The 24,372-nt window shown below is 39.0% G+C and overlaps 2 protein-coding genes across 2 annotated transcripts; both read right to left on the bottom strand.

Annotated features, from left to right (window-relative positions):
• Positions 1-966: 966 nt before the first annotated feature.
• On the bottom strand, positions 967-9,306 carry tmem120aa (transmembrane protein 120Aa). The gene is made up of 12 exons (XM_084940821.1): positions 9,108-9,306; positions 7,441-7,559; positions 6,438-6,569; positions 4,851-4,910; positions 4,642-4,737; positions 4,351-4,440; positions 4,042-4,107; positions 3,833-3,894; positions 3,142-3,234; positions 1,919-1,983; positions 1,711-1,779; positions 967-1,535 (listed from the first exon to the last, which is right to left on the bottom strand). The coding sequence occupies exons 1-12, from the start codon at positions 9,198-9,200 to the stop codon at positions 1,422-1,424; spliced, it is 1,059 nt and encodes a 352-aa protein (XP_084796947.1). The 5' UTR covers positions 9,201-9,306; the 3' UTR covers positions 967-1,421.
• Positions 9,307-10,677: 1,371 nt separating this feature from the next.
• styxl1 (serine/threonine/tyrosine interacting-like 1) lies at positions 10,678-15,430 on the bottom strand. Its single transcript, XM_084940820.1, has 8 exons — positions 15,190-15,430; positions 14,390-14,451; positions 14,127-14,226; positions 13,814-13,947; positions 13,105-13,250; positions 12,902-12,999; positions 12,244-12,356; positions 10,678-12,070 (listed from the first exon to the last, which is right to left on the bottom strand). Exons 1-8 carry the CDS (start codon positions 15,290-15,292, stop codon positions 11,918-11,920), a joined length of 909 nt encoding a protein of 302 aa, XP_084796946.1. The 5' UTR covers positions 15,293-15,430; the 3' UTR covers positions 10,678-11,917.
• Positions 15,431-24,372: the final 8,942 nt, after the last annotated feature.

The raw sequence follows: 24,372 nt of genomic DNA, 5'->3' as shown, positions 1-24,372 counted from the left end.
CTAGATCAAATCGTCAGAGTTCACCACAGGTGAACTCACAGCATGACCTTTACCTGAAAAGGAGCATTATCAGGGATGATCTTCATGTGACTAGCATTAAAGAAGCCAGACTAATGATGAAAAGAGTCCTCAGTCTACTGTCGACATTACTCTTTATCTCTGAGTCCAGTGTTGCACCTAAAGCAATGATTCTGAACAATGTGCCTGTGTTGACAGCACCTAAACAACAGTTCAGCCCCAGAAGGCACAGAAAGATCACACCTCAAAAGATGGGTGTGTTGTCCAAAATTTAAAAAAAGAAGAAGATAAAAATAAAAAATAAAATAAAATAATGTATGCAGTCTTTTTGCAGCTGGGTCCAGTGTGTTCACCATCAGTTAGTGTAATTCAGTGCTTCCATCTTGTGGCCAGTTTAGGTATTGCAGTACCAAACAAAACTTCTCAAACAACAGCTGTACACTTTAACATTACCATTGCTGTCACCGTATTAAAATGTGCAATCTGTTTCAATTTTCAGGTAAGAGAGCTTCCTTTTGCTTTATAGCATACAGAAATTTGCAACAGTCTTGAACCATCCTTCGTTTTTTGCTTCCAGGAGCCAGACGGTTTTATTCTTTAAGTGTTTGTGAGCAATAGTTCTCCAAGCTTTCTGAAAATTTTGCACTTGATCACTTTAATTCTTTGTTTGTTAAGTGACTTAACACTGTCATATAAATCATTCGAGGAAAAAAAACACACCTAACTTAAGTGATAAAACCTTCAAACTTGTTACAATTAAAATGTTAAATTAAAAACATTAAAATGTTTAAAAGTACATGTCAGAAACAGAACTACAGGATGAAATTGTACCTAAGACACGTTAGAGGCACGTATGTACACAGAGACAATAGTGCAGCATAATAAAGAGTTAATATTTCACTGTGTGTTATGAGCCCTGCATAGTACTAAAACCCAAAACACGTGGAGGATGGTGGAGTGTTTTTTATTCAGCAATGCACTTTCTCTAAGGCTAAGATACAAAGTGGCTCAGGATTGAGAAACTTTAGAGCTTCCTAAATAAATACAATGTAAATAACAAGCTGTTTAACCAAGAGAGACAGATAATTCTGCCCCAACGATCTCACAGTGTAACTTATTAAGACCAACAAAGTATCTGATTACTTCTTTTTAAGTAAGTCATTGTGACAATACTTTAACATGGTGGTCTGACCAACATTTGGAGAAATATGAAATGAAAGGGACTTCAAATCAGATGCAAATTAATAGAAGAAGCAGTATATGTAAACACGTGGACAATAATAGAGACCATGTGCTCCTCCTAAGAAAACATTAAAGTGATTGTAATTATATGAATTTACCGCTCCATATATAGGACGGGGTTTTGGAGAATTGGAGAAGCCATCTCATTAAGGATTACTGTCTTACACGTTTTTAGACTTGTCCTGGTTGTTCATGTATTTCTGGTAAACCACTGCCAGCGTGGTGAAGACGTTTCCCATGAAGAGGACCAAGTAAGAGCAGCCACACATGAAAACCTAGACCGCAGCAAGATAAACAAAAATAATGCACACAAATAATTCTAAATACAGAAAATGTATGCCTTTTATGAGGATGTGTTCACTAAAATATCTGTAATTTTTGCTTAATGACCTCATTTATAAAATAAATAAATTAAAAAAAACAAACTTGTGAAAGCTCTGGTGTACAAACCTGCCACTCTTTACATTCTGGGAGCTGAAACATCCTGAAGAGTGTTATGCTGTTGTAAAGCTGCCAAAACTGTAACAGAACAAATAGTTAACAGTCAAAAATGTCCTAAAACACGTTCCTGCAAGAATTTTCTAATTTAGTATCTAGTGTTTAAAAAAAAGAAAAATCTAGTAAAGAGTTCACAGTATTACAGAAAAGAGCCACTTACATGATAAAAGAACAAAAAGGGCAGGAGGAAGGTCAAGCCTCTCCACATCCAGGACTGGAAACCTTCTGAACACAAAGAGGGGAGAGAAGAGAGGCACTCGTATAAGAGAGACGCTGAGACGATGCATGTGTGTAGGAGGAATATAGACATAGTACACAGCTGACATAAAATAAGATGTTAATATGTAAATGAGACACTGGGATTTAAAAATACATATCATGTACAAACATGGTAGTACAGGGATCATAATGTTGTTTGTGCCAAGTTAAACATTTTACATTTGAACAAGTCTAACTATAAACCAGCTGCCAACATGCCAATCAAATCACCCCTTGGTTTCTGGACTCTACAATGTGAAGTCTTAAAGCTATCGATCATGGCTCAAAAGTTGGGAGTTCGCCTGGTAATCGGAAGGTTGCCGGTTCGAGCCCCGGCTCGGACAGTCTCGGTCGTTGTGTCCTTGGGCAAGACACTCCACCTACCGCCTACTGGTGTTGGCCAGAAGGGCCGATGGCACGATATGGCAGCCTCGCTTCTGTCAGTCTGCCCCAGGGCAGCTGTGGCTACAACTGTAGCTTGCCTCCACCAGTGTGTGAATGTGTGTGTGAATGGGTGGATGACTGGGTGTGTAAAGCGCTTTGGGGGGACTAGTAAAAGCGCTATACAAATACAGGCCATTTAGCGTTTTTAGGATCCAGAGATGACTGTCTTTTTATGTGAGGGTACCCTGATAAGTTATCTGTTAAAGCAAGTAAACTGCATTGATAAAAAGTTAAACACTACAATGCAAAAATAAATGTAAACATAGAGAATTTCACTCGCCTAAACTGAAGCAAAACTCCTTATTTATCAGATAAAAGGCACTAATCCATAAAGAATAAAGGGTTTTTTTTTTTTTGTGAAAACTTGCTTTTGAAGCCTGCCTCAAGTGGCCAGTCCGGGAACTTCAGTTTCTGGCTTAAATTTTTTAGTCAGGCAGCATAACCAACCTGGTGCTAATGCTAAAATGTAATCTCAACTGTTTCCATTGCCTCAGACATACCTTTATCATTCAGTAAATTTATTAGCAAATTACCAAATGTACCACCTGTAACACCCTGAAGTCAGATGCCAAGATCAGCCAAACAAATATCATGCTTTATCTCGTTCTGTACCACCTTCCTCTTCGGCTTGCGTTATTTCAAAGTCATTTATGAATATAAATAACAAGCTGGTGTACTCACCCACTGTAAGGTCCATATTATGTCTCTCTCCCAGTGCTCTGAGTCTGTACAAACAGCCACTTTGGTAGTAGTACTGGAGGAACTGAATGAAACCTAAAAGAAAGAGAAGTGTAGGTATGACTTCATTGTTGGGCAAGATATCAGTGACACAAGTGAGACGAGGACAAACCACAAACAGACTGGCTTACTTTGAATATTATCAACAGTTTACACATTTTAACCATGTGTAAGAATGACATGCATGCAGGAAACACATCAGAATGAGTACATTCATATAGCTTTCCTGATTGAGGCTTGTGCATATAGAACCCTAACTGTACAAAATTCTTTATTAAAGTGCATTCATTTCCACATTCCAGGTGCCTGATCTAATGTTTCGGTCTCTATACTAACACAGAGACAGATACAGCTTTTATGCACTTTTATGATGCTTCCCATGATGAGAATCGAGTCCCCACAAGATATTTAAATGACTATGGGAAAAATATGCTTTCTATGCTTTTCTTTTTTTTTCAGTTTTTGTTTGCATTAGTTGTAAATTATTGGATAATTTAGGCCTGAATGAATCCTTAAATTGAAATATGCAGTTCTGCTAGGTAGGCTCAGCTTCATTTTAAGAGTTTGCAAGCCAAAATCATCACGGGACAACTCATACTGCAAGCATGTCAATGAAACAGGGGCAGTCTCTTACTTTGGTATAAGCAGTAACTTAGAAACTGGTTCCTAAACATCTGGTAGAGTGCACCTTCAGGCCTGTCAACAAGGACATAAAAACAAAGCACACCCACATAATATGTATGTCATTTAAAACGGAAAGGATTTCGATAGCATGGATGCAAACAGTTATCGTATTATTGAATAATTTTAAAACTGTGATAAAAGTGCAAAAACATCACTCACCAAGTGAGCATGACTCCAGACAAGAAGGTTGACACATAGTGATGGAAAACCCACCAGCCTTTGATCCTGAAACAATTTGGAAGATTGAAGGATTACAGACGGGATACCAACAAGAAAATAACATCTCATAAATAAGATAAACCAAAAAAATATATATAATAGTCATTATAACTGGTCACATACAGTAGTTACAGGAAGGCTTAAGAATAAGGCTTTCTGTAGTCCACAGTGCCCTGCTTTATTACAAAGCCTTTGCATATAATCTCCTATTATCATTAAAACAAAAACAAAAATAAAATGGTCACAGACCTAGAGCCGTTGCTGATGAGGATACTCTCCCGGATGGTGAGAGTGCAGTAGTACCACACCAACAGGAAGTTGAACAGGGCGTCTAGGACTCTAAAAACAACAAACATGATGATGATTATCTTCCTTTATACATTAACATGGGACCTGTAGTAGATTTGCAGATAATTCAACATTTACTACTTGCTGCTACAAACATTTGCCAATAATGAGCGAGCTGACAACATCATCCACAAGTTTCATGAAAACCAACTCAAAAGAAACAAAACAATAATAAGGTGTGGGAAATCATACCTGTAGCTTAACAAAAAGCGACACGTAAAAGAGAATACAAAGAGGATGACAGTGAGGACCAGTTTGAACTTCTCATATTCGTCTTTGTAGGCAAATCTGTTTCATGAAAGAATAGAAATGATTATTATTGTGGTGCTCATGTGGCCGCACTTTAAGAGGCATTTTTAGGTTTGAAAGAAGAAAAAAAATGACCCTTGTACGGGACTTACTTTGACTGTTTGTTGAGGAGTGTTACATTGACATTTCCTAAAACAAGATTGAGATATAACCTAAACAGGAAAAGGCATTAGTTATCCAAAATGTCCTCAAATCTTATATAAATATGTTTTATTTTTAAAACGCAAAACTCATCCACTTTAAACTAGAGATGGACCGATCCGATATTACGTATCGGTCCAATACTGACGTAAATTACTGGATCGGATATTGGAGAAAAATAAAAAAAATGTAATCTGATCCATTAAATATCAAAAAAGCACCTCACAAAACTTGTGACACGGTGTAACTCGGCCCATAACCGTAGCACGTCAGAGCAGTATGCTCACGTGATAGAGCGGCTGTGTGTATTTGTAGCCTCGCTGCCAAACCGGCATTTCATCTCCGAGGAAGTTATCCCAGAGAGAAGTAAAGCAAGTGTGTAAGTTCATCTCTGAATGTTTGTAAAGCATTCCCACATTAAGCTTAACAACCGATATAAGGAGCAACTGCCTCTTCTCTCTCCCTCTCCTGTTGCTACTTCAATCATGAAACTGCTTAATGATCAGCTGATGGGCTTTTCTGTCGCGAGTCCGTCTCTCTTCTTTGTTTTTGGCCCACTTTGCGCCAGAAAGAGGAAACCAACGGCTAAACAACAGCAGCACGTTTAAGCTTGATAAGCTGTTGTTAGAATTTATTTAATATTACTTTCTACACCAGGATCTTTTTCTACGTAGCTGATGGCTGGTAACTGTGCAGGGGCGGATCTAGCAAAGTTTAGCCAGGGGGGCCGAAAGGGCATGAACAGGGAAAAGGGGGCACAAAGACATACTTTTCTTTCTTATTCTCATTTAAAATGTCTAGCTTTTAATAAATAATTATCTGAATCTTACACCCAAAGTTTTAATCTCATGTAAAATGTATAGAAGTCCATTACTGTATATAGTAACTGTTAAGTCTAATATACCCTAGTAAGCTATACTACTTTTTCCTTTGGGAAGATACCATCTGTGCAGTCTGCAATTCTGTTGAAGAAAGATGTTGAATCTATTTAATTATTCTTGAAAAATTATTTATTTCTGTGCATTTTTTTTTCCTCACACTGCATCAAATTAAAGTTGATTACGTCGATTAAACATCATGAGGTGGAGGGTGGTTCCCTATTTCTTTTTGCTGGGAGTTTGCAACCCTATTAGTTAGGTTGCTTAATATTTCTGCTAAGTACTCTTTAAAATACCAGAATAGGAAGGATGGAGTAGGTTTAAGTTCATTAGATTGATCAGTATTGCTGAACTATGAAATATTTTGGGTGCAGTGTATTTTTTGCATACAGGAATAACAGAATAGCTTTAGTGTTGTTTATTTAAACTTGAATATGAACTTATACAAAATGCAGCAAGATATTAAAAAAACAGTTTTATTGATTAAAAAACGCACTATATCGGATTCATATCGGTATCGGCAGATATCCAAATTTATGATATCGGTATCGGACATAAACAAGTGGTATCGTGCCATCTCTACTTTAAACATTTTCCTTGTTTACTTCCATTTGGCCAAAAAAAATTGTAGCTATTTATCATTCTCATTTAGAATCATACCCATTCCTCTTGGGGAGAAATGCTTCCATCTCAAAGAAAGTATGTGCTCTGTCTTTGATGGAGTCCTCGATTTCTGCGATGGCATCCTCCTCCTCTGGACTTAATTTGGCTGTTGAAGAATTTGATTTGCATCTAATGGAAAAAAAGATTTGTTAGGACAATTGTTAAGTTTCATGCATGTAAGGAGATGTTCACAGAGTCACTTTTGATTTTAGATCCAGTTTGTGGACGAGGTAGGTTGTGATTCTGTTGTGGCAGTTATAATCCATAATAATGCCTTCCTTCGGAAAATGCCTGCAATTGGTCAGATCCTCCTATTGCAGGCTAGATTTTGAGAACTCAGTGGAGGTGCAGGAGTCAAATTTCCTCCTTAAAACACATGATTTTAATATGCTGAAAGATTATCAATTTTTTGCTCAGTGATGTCAAAAATGACTACCTATCCCAGCTTTAATAGTAACACTCTCCATGTTATGAGAGTGTCAAATCAAACAATGATATATCCATGAACTTAAAAAGTCTGAATTATGAACCCTTAGTATCTGAAGAAAGTATTACGTGAAGTACATTCAAATATAACTCTCACTTGACTTTTAAAGTCCTCACATTTTTTTTGCATTTATACTCCCACTGACCATATCTGTCATACTAAGTTCATGTTTTTTTGTAGAGCACAAAGTCTTCCAACACCCAGCTGAAGTTTTTTAAAAAGAAACAAAGCTTCTTTAAATGTCAATTAATACTGAACTGCAAAACTAAACATAAAAAGCTGCAGTTACTCTTTAAAAAGCATGTCTGGTAATATTGGAGAAAGTGGAAAAAAAGTCCCTGAAAACAACCAGCTACTAAAAAGCCAGAATAAATTCGTACCCAATTCATTTTTTGTCCCAGCAACAATCTGGGCTTCTGTATCCTGAATGAGCTGATGACACAAATGCTTTTAAAAAAAACATCACACACACATATTTCAAGTTATCTTGTCTCATTTCTGATCAATACTTACTCTTCTAGGGACACAGTGAGCTCTTTCAGTTTCTTCCTCTGACGTGCGATAGCGTTTGAGCAGCTGTCTTGCAGTTTGGTCACGTCCTCAAGTTTCTGTTTATATAGACGATGGGTGTCCTGGGGTTAAAAAGAAAAAAAAATCCAGAGGATAATATAAATATGTATGGTGTAATGCAAAAGTTTTAATTATGATGAAATCTGCGAGGTAGGAAGGGCACAAAAAGATAAAAACCAACCAAAGCTTTAACCAATCACAATCAGAATCAGAAAGACTTTATTTATCCCCAAGGGGCAATTAACAATTAACCAAAGACTCTGATGCTGTTGCATGTTTTTCTTTAATGGTTGCAATACAGGCTGCTAAATGGGTTATCATGTAATAATCATGGATTTATTGTTAATGGATTCTTGGCATTTCATAGATATTTTAAATGATTACATGAGAAAATCTGTCTAGCTTCCAAAGCATTTAAATAAGTTATTGTACCTTAATTATTTAACTATATATTTGAGGTAGGTATAATCAGACATAAGTATGTTGCTTTCCAGAAAACATGTGACTGGTTATCACAGTTTGTACAAGTTTGAGACACTTTTAACTGCCAATTTTTTCTGTAAACCGATTCTGTAAAAGTTGGGCACAGGAATAAATTTTTACCCCCTTGGCTTCATATTGTGGCAAATTCCCAGAACTGAGCAATCAGAATTGCACAAGAGACAGAGAAATGGTTGTGCCCTCTTGTATATGACGGAAAGTGATGCAATTTTACACAGAATTTATAACTGCAGACAGCAGTTACTACTTTGCATTTTACTATTCACACACACATATTGATAGAGGGCAATCTGGCATTCAGTATCCCACTCAAGGATACTTTGAAAGGAATTGATCCAACAACTTTCCAGTTAGTAGACAACCCACTGTACCACCCAAGCCACAGCTGCTCTAATATGATGTGTAAATTGACATGGTAAGACAAGTTACCTACAAAAATATTTGTGTATTGTGCTACATTTACTAGCATAAACAGACCTACTCAAAAAACTCAGTCTCAATGTATTAATCTTAGCAAAGACACACTGAATATATAAAATCTATTTTATGTGTTTGCATCATTGTCTTGCTGTTAAAATGCTCGCCTTTTTAAAATGTAAAATTTCCAGTTACACCAAAATTCACATTCAGTATATTGCTCCAACAACTGTGTTTTTAAATGTAGTTTTTCTTACCTTGATGCTGGTTTAGGACCTGAACACTTCCTTTGACAAGTGACATACGCATTTCAGTGCCTGCCATTTAGTTATATATTAACACCACACCTATAAACGACAACTAACCAGGCCTATATCAATATATGTGCACTGTAACGGATCTAAGCTCTCAACGATAACAACAAACCAACACCCATAGCCCCGAGGTTCTTCCTTTAACAGTGTGACAGCTGTCACGGTGGAGGAAAAAAAAGAGGCTGTTGTCCTCGCAGGAATTAAGCTTAAGTTTCAATGACATTTTCTGCATCTCTTGGCTGTCACAAGACAGTTATCTTGAGCTGCTGAAGGCGAACCCCTCATTCTGTAGCCTGTGCGTTTCCCCCACCTACCCCCGGCCGTTAGCTTACCCGGGCAGGGGTAACCAGGGGTGGACACACCATTTACTTAAAATACCTGAATCTGTTGGTAGTCCTTCTCTAAATCCTCCCATTCGCGTAAGCACTCAGATAAACCACCTGGACTGAACAACATTTTTCCCTCTGGCATCAGGAAACCTCGCGGAGTTGGTCAATAATCACACTCGAGTGAGCAACAGTTGTACCACCCAACAGAATTAAAGCTTAACAGATAAACAGGCGCTACTTCCTGCAAGAACCTTCACAATAAAGGTCTCGATGTTTTTTAACTTTCCCTGTTCAAAACGGATGGATAATAAAATACGTAAATTTGCATTAGTTAAACATAATTACAAATGTGATGTAACTAATTGCGGTTTAATATTTTATTAATTTATGTTTTAGTTTCCAATGACTAAGTGATTTATGGGGTACTTTCAATGAGTTTTTGTTACTGACACCGATGGTCCAAAATAAAAAAATAAAATAAAAAAACACCCCCCCCCCCAATAAATAAATAAAAAATAAAAAATAATAAATAAATAAATAAAAACAGAAGGTAGAAGGACACACATTATGTAAACACAGTAATTATAGTGTGTGTGTGTCTGTGCGTTTGTCTGATTTTGGCTTAAACCACCATTATTTGTAAGTCTATTATTTTAACATGAATTTGTTTTAATTTAATTTAACTTCATTTGCAATTTCATTTACTTATTTCATTGCTGCTCTGTTATGAACATAATGTATTCGAATGGTGGCTTACAGAATAATTTCATATATATCTTTTTTTCCAAATAGTATAGATAGCAGTAATCCTATAAAGTCCAAATATATTACTGTGTTCACTCCAAAACCACTTTACACTAACAACAGTACTATTTAATTTCAAGGATTAAAAATGTATGCTTTTATTTTTTATTTTTTTTAATGTCCCATCCGGTTAATCATAGGCTTGTAACTAGTTACCCCAATCAGATGTCAGGCTGGCATTTCGGTTTCCCCTATCAGCCAATCAGCTCTAGCATCTTTAGAGCCGCTTTGTTACATCAGGAAATAGTGCCCTGAGTTAAATCTTTCAGGCAATACAACAGCTTTTTATCCATCCAAACTAACCAAGCTAATAAGCCGGGTTTGCCACATTACCCTAAACTGTCATCTAATCCTAGCCATGCTAGAAACTACAGAAACACAGATAATTAGGATATATGTTACTACTCAGTTGGGATTTTACAGAGAAGGCACTCTCTCACCAGAAAGATAAAATCCAGGGTTATAAATTGCACACCACTTGGCCTGTATTTTTAGAGGTGACGTTGTGCAACTGTGCAAATAGGGGAAAGTGTTACCGTCAATAATGTAAGCGCCTCTGGCAGGGCCATTTAAGAACCTAAATCAACAAAACCTTTGTCAATACAAACCAGGTCCTTTAAATTCTGCAAAATACAAAAAAATAGCAAAAAACAAAACAAAAAAAGATGTTGTTTTTTTATCCTTGTGTATTGTAAAACTATATCAACACTGAAATTGAAATCCTTGCTTTTTAACCTTAAAAATCCATAAAAATGGTGAAAAGGTTATTTGTTTGCATTTAAGGCAGTAATGAATGGAGAAATTCATTATTTAGAAAAGTTTATTTAAATACAGTTTTATTAACCATTTCTGAACTGTTTAAATGAGCAGTTTTAAAAGGAAAGAAATTAATTTACTTGAAATTGATCCATTAAATTACACCCTAAATTTTGTGATGAAAGGGAATGTTTGGAGATTTCATTGCTTTGGATCAAATTTCCACTTAAAGTCACTGGACATTTCAATACTTTCAACATTTCCAATAAATCTCAGTGTATTTATTTAAACAGTTCAATCCAATATTAAATGAACTAATACTGAATGAACCTAATTTGTATCTTAATTAAAATACAATTCCCTTGTCCCCTCCGTGAATTGCTGCCTTATTTTGGTAGAGGGGTTTTTGTGTCCAAGGGATCCCAGGGGCTATGTTGTCAGGGGGCTTTTGCCCCCTGGTAGGGTTTACCATGGCAAATTGGTCCTGGGTGAGTGACCAGACAAAGAGCGATTGAAAAACCCCTGTGACTGTGAAATCTAGGGAAGAGTTCACCCTGCCCAGGATAGAGTTACAGGGTTACTGGGGCCCTGCCCTGGAGCCAGCCCCGGTGGTAATGGTAGTGGTGATAGTGTGGGGGCACAGCCCAAAGAGGGGACACCACCCACAGGAGGCGCTATGGTGGTAGGGTGCAGTGTGTGCAGGGGCGGAGACCCTGACAGAACAATCACCGGGCTACCGAGCAATTGGGATATGGAATGTCACCTCTCCAGTGGTGAAGGAGGCTGAGCTAGTGCGTGAAGTTGAGAGGTACTGGCTAGATATATTCGGGTTGACCTCAACGCACAGCTTGGTCTCTGGAACCAGTCTCCTGGAGAGGGTCTTGACTCTGTTCCAGTCTGGAGTTTGCTTTGATGAGAGGTGGTGGACTGGGATGGGTATCTTAGTATCCCCTCCGCTTGCTGCCTGTGTATTGCAGTTGAGGTGGTTTGGGCATCTGACAAGGATTCCTTCTGAGCCCTGGGGCAGACCCATGACATGCGGGAGAGATTATACCTCTTGGGTGCCCTAGGAACGCTTTTGTGTTCCCCTAGACAAGCTGGCCAGGGAGAGGGAGGTCTGGGCCTCTCTGCTTAGTCTGCTGCACCCACGACCTCCCTGCAGATAAGCGGAAGAGAATGGATGGATGGATTAAAAACCAAGGTCCTGTAAAGTTACAGACTTACATGCAGTCAATGTAGGTATATCAGATATTTTAAATGTTACATGGGCCACATATACAGAATCCAGAGTTCAGATGACTAAAAACATTCTTCTTTTGTTAAAAATGTGATTGAGACAAAATCAGTCGTTGTTGTTCCCAAAGTGTGAAGCTCCCAGTTGGACAACTGCTGCAGAAAACCTGTGTTTGGCCTCATGATGGGTTTACATTTGAGCATATGCGTCCAGGCCTCCTGAAAAAGTTAAACCAACATCATTATGCACTGTATTTACTGTACTTTCTATAACTAGGATCAGTTCTTTCTTGGTGCCATTTTGGAAAATATATTATTTTTCTTGCCATTTGAGGACACAAGAGCCACACTTTGTGCACACACTGCCACTAAACTGAACGAAACAAACTTGCCTTTAGTGTGTATTTGAGGTAATGGATGAGAAATGCAATGGCCACTGCGCTGGCGCGGCTTCTGCCTTGCCTGGAAACTATCAGGACACGAGAGCCCATGTTGATGTGGGAACCTGAAAGCAGGAGATAACAAGAAAGTCCTCTGCAACACCTGTTCTGTGCAACACTTACTACATTTATTGCAACAAAAAACAGAAATTAGAAAAATCTGAAATCACTCATTACAATTTGTGGTGGATGGATTGCATTGCATAATACACATTGCCTCAAATAATAATTTTCTTTTTAAAATACATTCAGTAAGTTAACGTTACACTCTGTGATTTTAAGTTAAAGCTATGACTTCTGGATTCATGATACATGATGCATTTCTTTCAGATGGACAGTCTTGAAGCTGTTGTATTTTTACATATTAATAACAAAATAATTCAGAATTTGAGTAATATGCAATCAGTTTTTTAGTTTGAGATCTTGAAATTTTTACCTGAACTAAGACAGCCAACTGCATTTCATATAATTATTTCTGTTCTCCTTCTAGAGTTTGCCCAACTGAAGAAATTCAGACACCTATAATTCACTGGTTTCTGACTTCTATGAATTAAATTATAAAATTCAGATTTTTAAACATCTTGTTAATGAAAGCAAAGGAACAACTTACTAACAAAATTGCAGATCCTTTCAAAGCTTGAATATAAATCAGACCGCACTGAGTCAACCACAGGGGTGATAAGCAAGGTATGGATCTCCTTCATGAACCTTGATTTGAAGGAATTTAAAAGAGTAAAAAACAACAACAAATAAGATCTATAAAGCAATATGTTAATTATTCTCTCTAATACTCAATATCCAGCCCAGCCTTACTCGAGAGTGTTACTCTCTGAGATGCTGACGATAGCACCGATTTTCAGGTCTTTGAGAAGAGTGGAGTCCATGGATTGCTTCTCATCACCCATGTACAGCAGTCCTGCTAAGATCTCCACTGGGTAAATCTTAAGGCTTTCCAGCTCCTGAGGTAGCCCACAGATATATACAATCAATTACAACAATTCTCCAAACTGCTTAGACTGGAGCCTATCTCAGCTGTTATGGGGCTAACAGAGTGACAGAAATACTCAATGGTACCATCCACACTGAAGGCCAATTTATAATCACCGGATAACATAACATGCATGTCTTTGGACCATGACAGGAAACTGGAGTACTTTGGGAAAAGGGTAAACATCCAGGTTAACCAGTAGGTGTCAAACAGGAAACTTATTGCATGCAAGGTGGCAGTGCAATAATTACCTGACACATTTTATATTTATTAGGCAGAAACTGGAATCAGTTCACTTTAGCTGGATATGTGGGAACACATACGAGTAAGAAACTGCCCTGTAGCCGCTAAACACTGGCCTTATGTTACCTTATATTGCAACATATGTAATTTGGCAATTAATGGAATGTTGATGGAAGATTTGTTTACCTGGCTCCAGATAAGACAGCCCCCCCCCCCCCATAATCTTAAATTGATGAAAAAAAGGGAGAAAAAAATGATGGCAGGAATGTTTGTGTTTTAGGAGAGTTCTACCATGATGGTGTTCAGGATTTTCTCAGTCCTCAAAAAAGGGTATTGAGCTGAGAATCTCTGAAAGCCTCCTCTCAATATCTTGACTGGATTGAGGCTAGCCTTAGCGAACACTTGGGCACATGAAGTTGCTCTGCCTGTAATCACAGGGAGAGAGCAACAATAAGCATTGCTTTTAAGGCTGAAATACAGCTTTTATTTATTTATTTTTGTTTGTTTGCAGGAAACCAGTTGTTTTCTTTTGGCACAACAATGCAAATAAAATGCATAAAAGTGGACTTGCTCTAAAGAAATCTCTCTTATATACCACTCTAACCTTGCTCCTGTAAAGAGCTTGTGTTGTTGTCGTAGACCACCACATGCTGCATACTTTCAACCTCCACCAACTCTGGAAGAAGGAATGTCCCCTCTGAATCCTGGAAAAAGTCCATTTGAAAGTTTTGGTACAGTCGTGTGCAAAAAGTTTAGAGGAAAGGTTAAAGCCTGACTAAATGTACAGGAGAAATTTGTACTTTGAGCTCTGGGTTTTTGCGCACACACACAGACACATGTCAACTGTGGACCCAATGATAGCCATACCATTTTAGCATTTTTAGCAGTTATGATGTGACTCCTGTAGTAATCTTTGGCTTCATTAGCATCTGGAACAGAGACATACAACACTCAACAAAGTTACAACTAACGGAATCAAGTTTATCAATCAATTAATCAATCAATCAATCAATCAATCAATCAATTAAAACAGATTATTATCAATCTCACAATCTTATTTGGTTTTCATATTTTTAGCGATATCAACTTTTGTATTTGTCAATCATTATCAATTCTTTCCATTCTCTCCCTTTTTTTTTAGATATATGTAATTTTGCCTATATTTGACAACAGCATAATGAAACTGGAAATTCAATTTTTTAATGTGCCACCCCAATATTTTTGTTGGCCCCCATATGGCCACCACTATAAAAAGACTGGAGGCGCCCCTGCTAAAGGGAGCAGGCGAAATAAAAAAAAATAAATTATATTGCGAAATATAATATTGTATAAAGTTACAAGTAAATTAAGTGTCATGTTTGTGTTTGAACACTTTTTACGTTTTACTCTAAATCAAGCCTGCGGGTTTGTTTTGTTATTTGCGCTAATGGGCAAGGTTTTGATAAAAGTATAAAAATCATCCAGCACAAAATTGGGTATAATATCTTTTGCACAGGTGAGACTTTGTTACTATTTTCAGATCTGCACAAAAAGTTGTGAGAATGAGTCTCCTAAAGAAACAAAAAGCATGTGCTATAGCACTCATACCCATAGACAAGCACATAGAGTAATTAAGGATAGGACTTATCTAACCAGACAAATGTTGGTACTGGCCGATTTTCTCTTACCAATCAAACACAGGTAGTTGATCTCTGCGAGTCTGGGCACACGTCGGCACTGATTGAGGATATTGTAGAGCTCAAGCGTCTCACACATCACGATTTTAGCCATCACACGGACAGCTGTAACAAGAAAACACTGAACTGGAAAACTAATGTCAGCAAGAGATCCGAAAAGCTTGACCTGCCAGGTAAACGCAGATACAAGTAGCACGTCCGCTTCCGCTTTTTTGTATGGGTTCTGTTGCTAAGCAACTCAGCGTTATCGCTCATTGGGCGTTGGCGATGATGTAGATTCTGCATCGTAGAACGGTAAGTGACTGCACCTGTGGGAGGGAGAGCCTGAAAGTATTTAAAGGAGCTCAGTGAACAGGCATGTATTGTTCTGGAGTGAGGAAGCTGGTGAGTGTAGCTTGTGACTCAGCCAAGCAAGCTGCAGCCTATTTTACTTTTAATTTTGGGAGAAGTGTTCTAGTTGCATCCTGATTCCACTGTTTTGGGAGTCCATTGAAGCTTTAACCCTTGGGGGAATACTGAACCCAGGAAGAGTTAAGTGTTTTTAATGACTCTTGGTTATCTGTCTCTGTATGTTATTTCTAGAAAAAATTAAGGACTTAAACATCTATTGTAATAATAGCTTAACAGTATCTTAGCTTCACAGACTAGCTTTTTTAATGATTTCCCAAAGTACAAATGCAAACAGAGTCCATACAAAGGCATTTAGAAAGAAGAGTTTCTCCCTTTGATCTGAAGTTAAGTGTTAGCTAATCTGTTAGCTAATCTTAAAATGTCTATTTCTTGCTTTCACTTAACATCAGTGTGTTGACAAGTCTTACGAATCCTTCTGCAATATACTTGTTTGGAGTGACGTTTGGAAATCTTTCTAAAACATTTCTGGACTATTAAAATTGAGGGTAAACGTTCATTTACCCTCTAAGCTTGCCAAGTGACAAATATTGGTGCCGTTTCAACTAACACTGCTGTTAAAATTATGAGGGGCAATTAATAAGAATTCTGTTGCTCACTGTCCTTCTATATTTCCTAAAAACAATGCTGATCGTAGAAGGCAAAAAAGCAACCCTACCTAATCTGTCTCTTCCCTTTACTTAAGACTTGGTGATTTTAATACCACAATGATGGCATTGATTGTCTGGTGTGCACAGGCAGGAATTGGAGCTTTCCCTGGTAGGATGAAGGAATGTTTCTCCTTTGGGATTCATTCATAAACTCTTGGTAGTGTTGCAGTGAAAGTGGTCAGAGCAGTTGTCTCGGGGGCACATCCCTAGACTCGAGGGGGTTGCTGTTTATACAGTTGCCTTTCTCACTCTTGTGGTTTTCAGTGCATAAATACCCACTGCAAGTAACTGCATGAAGACTAGGGTTGAGATTAGTAAGTTTCTTGGTAAGCAGTCAGTGGGAGAGCTCTAATTAAATTGCACATCATGGATCACTGCTGTTCTCCAAGGCTAGCTTTGTTTAACCTGCATTTGAACAGAATACTTTATTAATCATGTGGTGATAGTTGCAATAAGAACAGTAACAGACTGAACTAAATTAATGATATTAAATATAAAAATAAATGCATATAAAAAATAAGAAGTTAAAGTGTGAGACAATGGGGACAACTTACCCTGATAAACAAATTCATCAAAATCTTAAGGCTCCTATTTAAAACAAAAACTAGCAAAACATGCTTGCAAGGTAGAAATTTCATAAATTGGTTGACATATTGGCCATTGTTATTACATTCAAATTGACACACTATTGCAGAATTAAACATGGAGATACTGCTTATTTTAGAATATTTTAATAATCCCTACGATTTTTATTTATTTATTTTTTTTTTAAACTAAAGAATCAAATTATAAGCATGCATGCAAATCAAAACACTGATCCAAAGACTTGCCCACTAAGGTGGGTTTTTTTTTAATTATTATTATTTTTATTATTGTTATTATTTATTTTTGTTAAGTTTGAAAATGTGTGAAACCTATGGAAGTCAAACAAGAGCCTCTAGCTCAGCTGGCAGGGATAGGTGAAGGGAAAGGCTTGCATTCAATACAAGTCCACTTGTTCACTTATGACTCTCAAAAGGTTGATTCTGTTCATCTGGACGGGTGTTCTCTGTGAGAGAAATGTTTCTTCACTCATCTAAGTGACTCCTTTAGTCTCAGCTGACTGAAGGCTTCCCCAACCTTATAAACAGTACATTTACACAACTAGCCCACTAAATGAACAATGGGCTGAGAGGTCAACTCCTTGATCATTAACATGCAAACTGTCACGACATTGATCAAATACCATTGATCAGTGGCCATGAGTACCATTCAGAGTTAAAATGGCTGCAATCACAGCATTGTAAGATGTTGACAGATGTACCCTTAGGCACCCTCCTCGATTCAGAGATGGTCTTTCCCTTTTCACATAAGAGGCCTCATTGACTCCCTGCTCAAACTAGCATTCCTCTGGTCCAGGATGTGTACATCCTCATCGAAAGAATTGTCCAGTGGCTGCTGTCTAAATAGACTGCAGAGTCTTGGCCTGACGAGTTCGTTTTTCTGTCTTGTGCCATCTGCTTTGCCAGAGGTTGTTTGGTTTCCCCGATCATGGCAATCCTCCTGGCACTTAACAGCGTACACTACATTACTGTTTGTACCGGGGGACCTGATCCTTGGGGTGGACCAATTTTTGGCGCAGCGTGTTTTGGAGTTTAAAAGGCACAAAGACATTGTGTTTAGAAAAAATGTCTCAACTGTTCTGATACTCCTGACACAACGGATCACAAGGGTTTTTCGCTTGGGCAGCAGTTGTCCTTCTCTCCTGGATTGCCTGGTGCTTGAAGCACCTTCCCAGATTTGATAAATGTCCAGCTGGGATGACCACGTTTACTCAGGGCCTTCTTGATATGATCCCCTGCTTCCCTGAACGCTCTGTCTGTAGGGATGGTGTTCTCTCTGTGTTGTGGTGTCCTGATGACACGGTTTGTAATCAAGCTGATGATGATGATAGTAGAACCTTAAAGTCGATCCTTCATGTGCTATGCCAACTGTGCTCTGTTCTTGAACTTCCAAGATGGAGGAAGGGTTGGGTGCTGGGTTCCTGCAGGGTCTGGTTGATCTTGTTTTGGAGTGAATCTATAGTGAAATGGACTTGTGTTATCCTCCACTCAGGAGCTGGTTCAGTGCTTCCCATAAGATCTGCTCAGGTCTGTCTCTTGACTGTTTGACTGCTTAATACATATGATTAAAGCCTCACGAGCATCTTACCTTAGTCAGGTCCTCCTTTTGGCAAACTCTGATAACTTCAATATACTGAAAGAGGTCCTGTACAGTAATTGGGCTCCAAAATAATGGCCACCTTGCTGGGGCTCCTCACCCTTCTTTTTTTTTTTAAAAGTGTTTTTCTTCAAAGATTGCAGCAAATCTGTGCATATGGTTTAATCCTTCATAATACAACTCATGGCTAGGGTATCAGTACCCTGTAATTTCAGGTTTTGATAGGAAACCCAGAATTTTTTTTTTTTTTTTTTTTTTTAACTGCAAGTACCCTTTTCTTTCAGACTTTGCCTAGCACTTGAGCCAAGTGATGGAGGCAGGATGAGTGTTTTTCAATGACTTTTAATTAAAAACAAACATTTTCAACCGACTGGTTATAAATGGGGTTAAACAAAACTGAGCAAGAATTTTTTTTTTCTTTCTTAATCCTTAATAAAATTAACGTACAGTAAAATACAAATTGATAGTTGGCCTCTGGAGGGGTCTCCCCCCCCCCCTTCCTGAGCAATGGCCAACAGACAAGTTTTCAGCAGTCTTAAACACACTCTTCCTTTATTTCTTGCTCCTGTAACAATGCAGTGGTGTTTTTATGTAGCTTATCTGCATAACTAATTTACACTATGAAATAAGACTCGATCAGAAAGTTTAATCTTCACATGCTTTATCCGAAGCACATTGTTAATTCACCTGCTAATTATAGTATTAATGTGTCTTTAGGGGTTTACTAGCTTAGCTCATAGCAAACTTGTTTTTGTGTCAATGTTTAGTTACTCCTCAGCCTCCTTCAGAAATGCTGATACTTGTTGTGAAGAGAAAATTATTAGAAAGGTAAATGAAGTCACACTCAGATATCTAATTTTTACATGCGCATGTGCGGTCACGGTCCGATCTGCTCTGCTGTCAAAGTGCGCACAACAGATGTGACAGAAAACGCCCAGGGCTCTCAGCGCATTCTTTATTTATACTCCAAGTGAGCTTTCAAGGAAGTAGGAGTGGTATGTTCAGTATACAAAAACATTTCCATAATAGAAGAAAAACTGTTCGCTTATCTGCTGAAACAGGAGGCAGCTTGGTATGTATAGAAACTTAAACATTTCCTTAAAAGGAGAGTGAGAGAGGGGGGAGACCGTTAACTTATCTGTTAACATAGGAGGTAGTATGTATATCACCGCATTCCTCTACACATCTGGTTCCACTTTCCTTTCCTGTGGTGGTTCCAATTCACAAGCTCTCCTTATTTTAAATGAAGCTACAACTAAACAATAATCACAAAATTAAAAATCTTTCATCACTTGTAATACATGTAGCCTATTTGGATCTCTGGAGGCCAGGATCACTTGATTGGAGACCCAGTTTTGCACCCTTGAAAAACTGTAGCTTGCCAGTGCAGCTGAAGGTGGCATAGCACCATTAGCTGTCCCTGGCAGACTGTCCTAAGCATCTGGGAAAACAGGATGGCAGAGTGCCAGTGATGAGGACACGTAGTCCTAAACCAGGGGTGGGGGAACTCCAGGCCTCAAGGGCCAGTGTTCTACAGGTTTTAGATGTGACCTTGATTCAAGACAGTTGATGGCAAAATGACCTGCTCAGCATGTCTTAAAGTTCTCAGAGGTCTGGTAATGAACTAACATTTGACTCAGTTGTGTTGACCCAGGGTGATGTATATGGCCACCTCCACTGAAATACACTTTCCATCCTCAGCCTGTATCACCACCAAATCAAAAGACAGACATGAGCTTTACGCTAACTCATGAATAAACTTCAGTGATGAATCAGAGTAGTAGTAACTGGTGTTGCTCACTTGCCTTGTTTTCCCAGAAAAATCTTGTTTTTTGGAATGTGTTTTATGGCCACCTACAAGAAACAAACAGGATTTTGGTTAGCGCTTCAGGATGATATAGTTTGCATTCTGTTCATGAAAAGCATGTAACGATCCTTACCGGTAAATTGTCTGCTTTACGATAGCCAGCAAACACGGATCCAAATCCTCCTTCACCAAGTTGATGCTCCTGGATGTATCTGGTTTCAGCTGAACGGACACAATCAAGAACCAATTTGGTTTCATAACGTGTGAGAAAGGACAATGGTAATACGGTACCAGTGTTACCTAAACTCTAACATAAGGGAATGTCTAAGATTAAGTATTTAATGAGTGTTAAATTAAGCACAATGTGGTTTGAGGGATTCAAATTTCAAGCATACCTCTGCCAGTGTTCACAGAGGATGAAGTTGGATCATTCTCCTTGTAGTCCAAAGGCCCCTCGCCAACTCCCCTGCTTGTCACAGACTCTGACAGCCTTGTCCTTTTGCTGAAGGCCTGTTCAGACCTGGCCTTCCTTTTGGTTGCCTTGCAGAGGTTGACAGATGTGTTCTGTGGTGCCATTGTGCTGTTTGTTGAAATAAAGACAGACTACAGATGACCCTGAATTTATAGTGACCTGTAGCCATTGTCTGCATTGCAGGCACTGCATGTAGCTGCAGTAATGACACCTGGTTATGTCATTTGGAATTCACCAAATTTAATATTGAATGTAAGTGTGACATTGCCAAACGCTGTTGGACTTTCATGGTGGTTTGTTTTTTTGTTTTTGTTTTTTTTGTTTGTTTGTTTTTTTGGTCCCCTCCCAAATAAGACCAGGAGTGACATGTTTAGTTGAATGTTCTTATATTGCAGTCTGAGTGGTGTCTAAAAAGACATGGCCTTTAGATTGGGGAACCTAGTCTTGTTAGGAGAGATGGCATTCATCCTACTGTGGATGGAGTAGCTCTCATTTCTAGAAATCTGGACAGTTTATTCATGCTGAAATGGTGGTGCAAGAGAGGCATGCTGGGCTGTTTCGAAGGTTGTCAACTCTTCTGTTTTAGCAGGACATCCTGTATAATGAGCAAAATTGGTTTGTCCCTTTACTCTACCTTAAATGTCCCATACTGACAGTTACCTGCAATGTCACTTTCTGACAACAGATGGCACTCTGATAAATTCTAAATCTGATTTGACCAGTTGTATCAGGAGTGCTTGTGTCCAGTCATAGCCGTAAGTGATGGTGTTGTGTCAAAAAGTTGAGACTTTAAACTGTTACAAATGACTTGACCTAAAATCTGACAAATTGGTCAATCGTATCTCTCAAAGAATATCAAGTAATTTGGAACTAGAAGATCTCTTCTATCAAAGTACCTGCTGCACTCAGTTCCACAATGGCTCTACCCATAAGGGCAGCAGAGAGAGAGGGAGTGTGTGTGTGTGTGTGTGTGTGTGTGTGTGTGTGTGTGTGTGTGCCCCCCCCCTTCAGTAGTTTCTCCTTACACAAGCAATTAAGACAAATAGGCCAGTATGAAACCTGTGGAAGGCAAACAAAAACCCCATCTTCACATCAGAAAGCAGAGTCTAATTGGGGTGGAGGTATCAATAGAAATCTACTTAAGTTTACACGACTTAGTCGGATGATTTCTTATTTGTGTCTTTGGGTTAGGCTATGATTGATACTGGAGATGCTCCATCAGGAGACTGTCAAATATCAAGAAGTCTTGCTGCTCCTGAAAGGGAAGAAGGGCAGTTTGTACAGATATCTTTAATCACTACAGCCTTATCAGTTGTATACAATTCATGCAGTACCTCTTCAGATTGAGATGAGTGATTGTGTCAAACCATCAATTTTGTAGAGATTTTCAAACGGGGCCACCTTCAGTTAGAATAAACCTTTATTATCCCACGAATGAGAAATTTGGGTGTTACATAGCTCTTATAGCAAGAGGAACATAGACATAAGCAACTGAAATTCATATGCATAAATAAGTGTTCACATATGTACACAAGTGTGGGGGGCGGGGGGGTGTATGAATACTGGTGAAATATACAGTGTACAAACAAGATGCAATGAGTAGCAGCAATTTAAAAACATGTCAATTAAACCGATGATGAGTAAGCATGTTAAACTGTTAGTCTAACAGCTGCTGGCAAGAATGACCTGCGGTAGCGCTCCTTCCTTCGCTGTGGGTTTACTGCTGAACGAGCTGCTCATACAGTCTCATGCAGGGGATGGGAGGTGTTGTCCATGATGGATATTAGCTTAGTTTCCCCAGTCCCTCTCTGCCATTCCAACAGACCACAGCATTTAATAATAATAATAAAAAAAAAAAGGCAGATGCCACGACAGTGTCGTAAAACGTCCCTAGAAGTCCTGTTCACCTCAAAGGATGTCAGCCGCCGTAGCAGGTGAAGACTACTTAAACCCTTTTTGTAAAGAGCATTTGTATTCATGGAGCAATCTAGTTTGTTATTGAGGTGAGCACCCAGGTATTTGTACTCCCCCACCGTTTCAATGTCCAAACCCTGGATGTTCACTGGTGTAATAGGAGGTGACTTCTTGCTGGAGTCAGTCACCAGCTCTTTTGTCTTGCTGGCTTAATGCAAAGATGGTTCTGTTCACACCAGCTGAGAACGTCATTAATGACTCTCTGTATTCCAGTTAGTTTCCCTTTGACACCCGACCCACAATGGCGGTGTCGTCTGAAAACTTCTGGAGATGGCAAGTGTCTGTGTTATAACCGAAGTCCGCAGTGAAGAGAAAAGGGGCAAGTATGTTCCTTGTGGGACCCCTGTGTAACAGACTACCACCTCAGACACGCAGTCCCACATACTGGGGTCTACTAGTAAGGTAGTTAACAATCCAATCCATGTGGACAACAGGTGGTCCACTTGCACTCCCTGCAGCTTCCCCCTTAGCACTGCGGGCTGGATTGTGTTGAAGGCACTGGAGAAATCAAAAAACATGACTCTTACGTCAGGTGTCTTCATTAGGTATGAAGTCAGGGCAACGGGTCTGAAGTGATTCGGTTCCTTTGTGTACGTTGTCTTTGGAACTGGCACCATGCAGGAGGTTTTCCATAGACTGAGGACCCTCTCCAGACTGAGGTTGCGGAGAGTCGTGAAGAGCTTTGGATGGGGGAGGGAAGGGCTTCTGGTCTGACACAAACCTGGTCTCTAGACTCTGGGCCTTCTCTGCTCGCTGTACTCCATCTGGTGATTGTATTCAGTCCTCTCCACACCGTAGCAGAACCAGTGCCGCAGGTGAATGGAATGTACCACTCTGTACCCATTTTACCTGATGGTCACAGAAACATGGGGAAAGAACATAAGAGACTGTCTAGCTTATATTATGTCACCTTAACAGAAAGACAAAAATTAATAACTCTGTTCAATATTATCGTGTGTGTGCGTTACCATTTCAGTTTGAGAGCCACGGGTGCTGATACAGTTGCTTCAGAGTGGGACGTTGCTCAGGAACTTGATTTAGACAAGTTCTCAAGAAATGACGGCAATCTGAGGAGCAACCAAAAGAAATGTGGTGAGATCTACAGTGATTTTAAGAAGGTGAACTACACCAGACCTGTGCTGACAGTTCATCATGCAAGAGTGTGTTTCTTACTTTTTGAGAGCCTGTTGCTGATCTTTCGTTTGTGCCTGATAAACTCTTGGGTCTCAAACTGTTTTCTGTGGAGGCTTTCATAAAGTAGCACTCCCAGCTGCCACACTGTTGTAGGACCAGCACTGTAGCTGCAACAGCTGTACCACTCAGGAGGAGCGTGAGCAACTGTGCCTGCAAAATACAGGAATGAGACCTCATTAAGAAAAGGATTAAAGCAAATGGGTAAACTGGTAAACAAATAGGTAGGCTGAAGCAGGACAACGTACCACTGAACACTTTGAAGGAGTCTTCCTGCACAAAACAGCTAAGGCCAAGTCAATCAGCCAAACACGTGGAACATCTGAGCCGGTCTCTATTAGAACATTTTCCACCTTAATATCACGGTGAAAGATGTCCTTGTCCTCAAACGCCAATGCTCCAGCGACCAGCTGTTTCAGTATGATCTGAAAGAGGCAAATAAACATGCTGTGTGAGGATTGGGGGTTTTCTAT

Source organism: Perissodus microlepis, chromosome 10 (genome assembly GCF_051167445.1).
Source record: "Perissodus microlepis isolate ML-2025 ecotype Zambia chromosome 10, ASM5116744v1, whole genome shotgun sequence".
Lineage (NCBI taxonomy): Eukaryota > Metazoa > Chordata > Actinopteri > Cichliformes > Cichlidae > Perissodus > Perissodus microlepis.
Note: the sequence above shows the minus strand (reverse complement) of the source record. Positions and strands in the feature narration are given on the sequence as shown.

Coding starts and splice junctions, on each gene's coding strand:
- tmem120aa (XM_084940821.1), bottom strand. CDS start 9,200: ATGCCAGAGGGAAAAATGTTGTTCAGTCCAGGTGGTTTATCTGAGTGC. Junction 3,235..3,832: donor AAGTTACTGCTTATACCAAA/GTAAGAGACTGC, acceptor TCTTTCTTTTAG/GTTTCATTCAGTTCCTCCAG. Junction 1,780..1,918: donor CCTTTTTGTTCTTTTATCAT/GTAAGTGGCTCT, acceptor GTTCTGTTACAG/TTTTGGCAGCTTTACAACAG.
- styxl1 (XM_084940820.1), bottom strand. CDS start 15,292: ATGGCTAAAATCGTGATGTGTGAGACGCTTGAGCTCTACAATATCCTC. Junction 14,227..14,389: donor CTGCTAAAAATGCTAAAATG/GTATGGCTATCA, acceptor GACTTTTTCCAG/GATTCAGAGGGGACATTCCT. Junction 13,948..14,126: donor AAGCTCTTTACAGGAGCAAG/GTTAGAGTGGTA, acceptor CTGTGATTACAG/GCAGAGCAACTTCATGTGCC.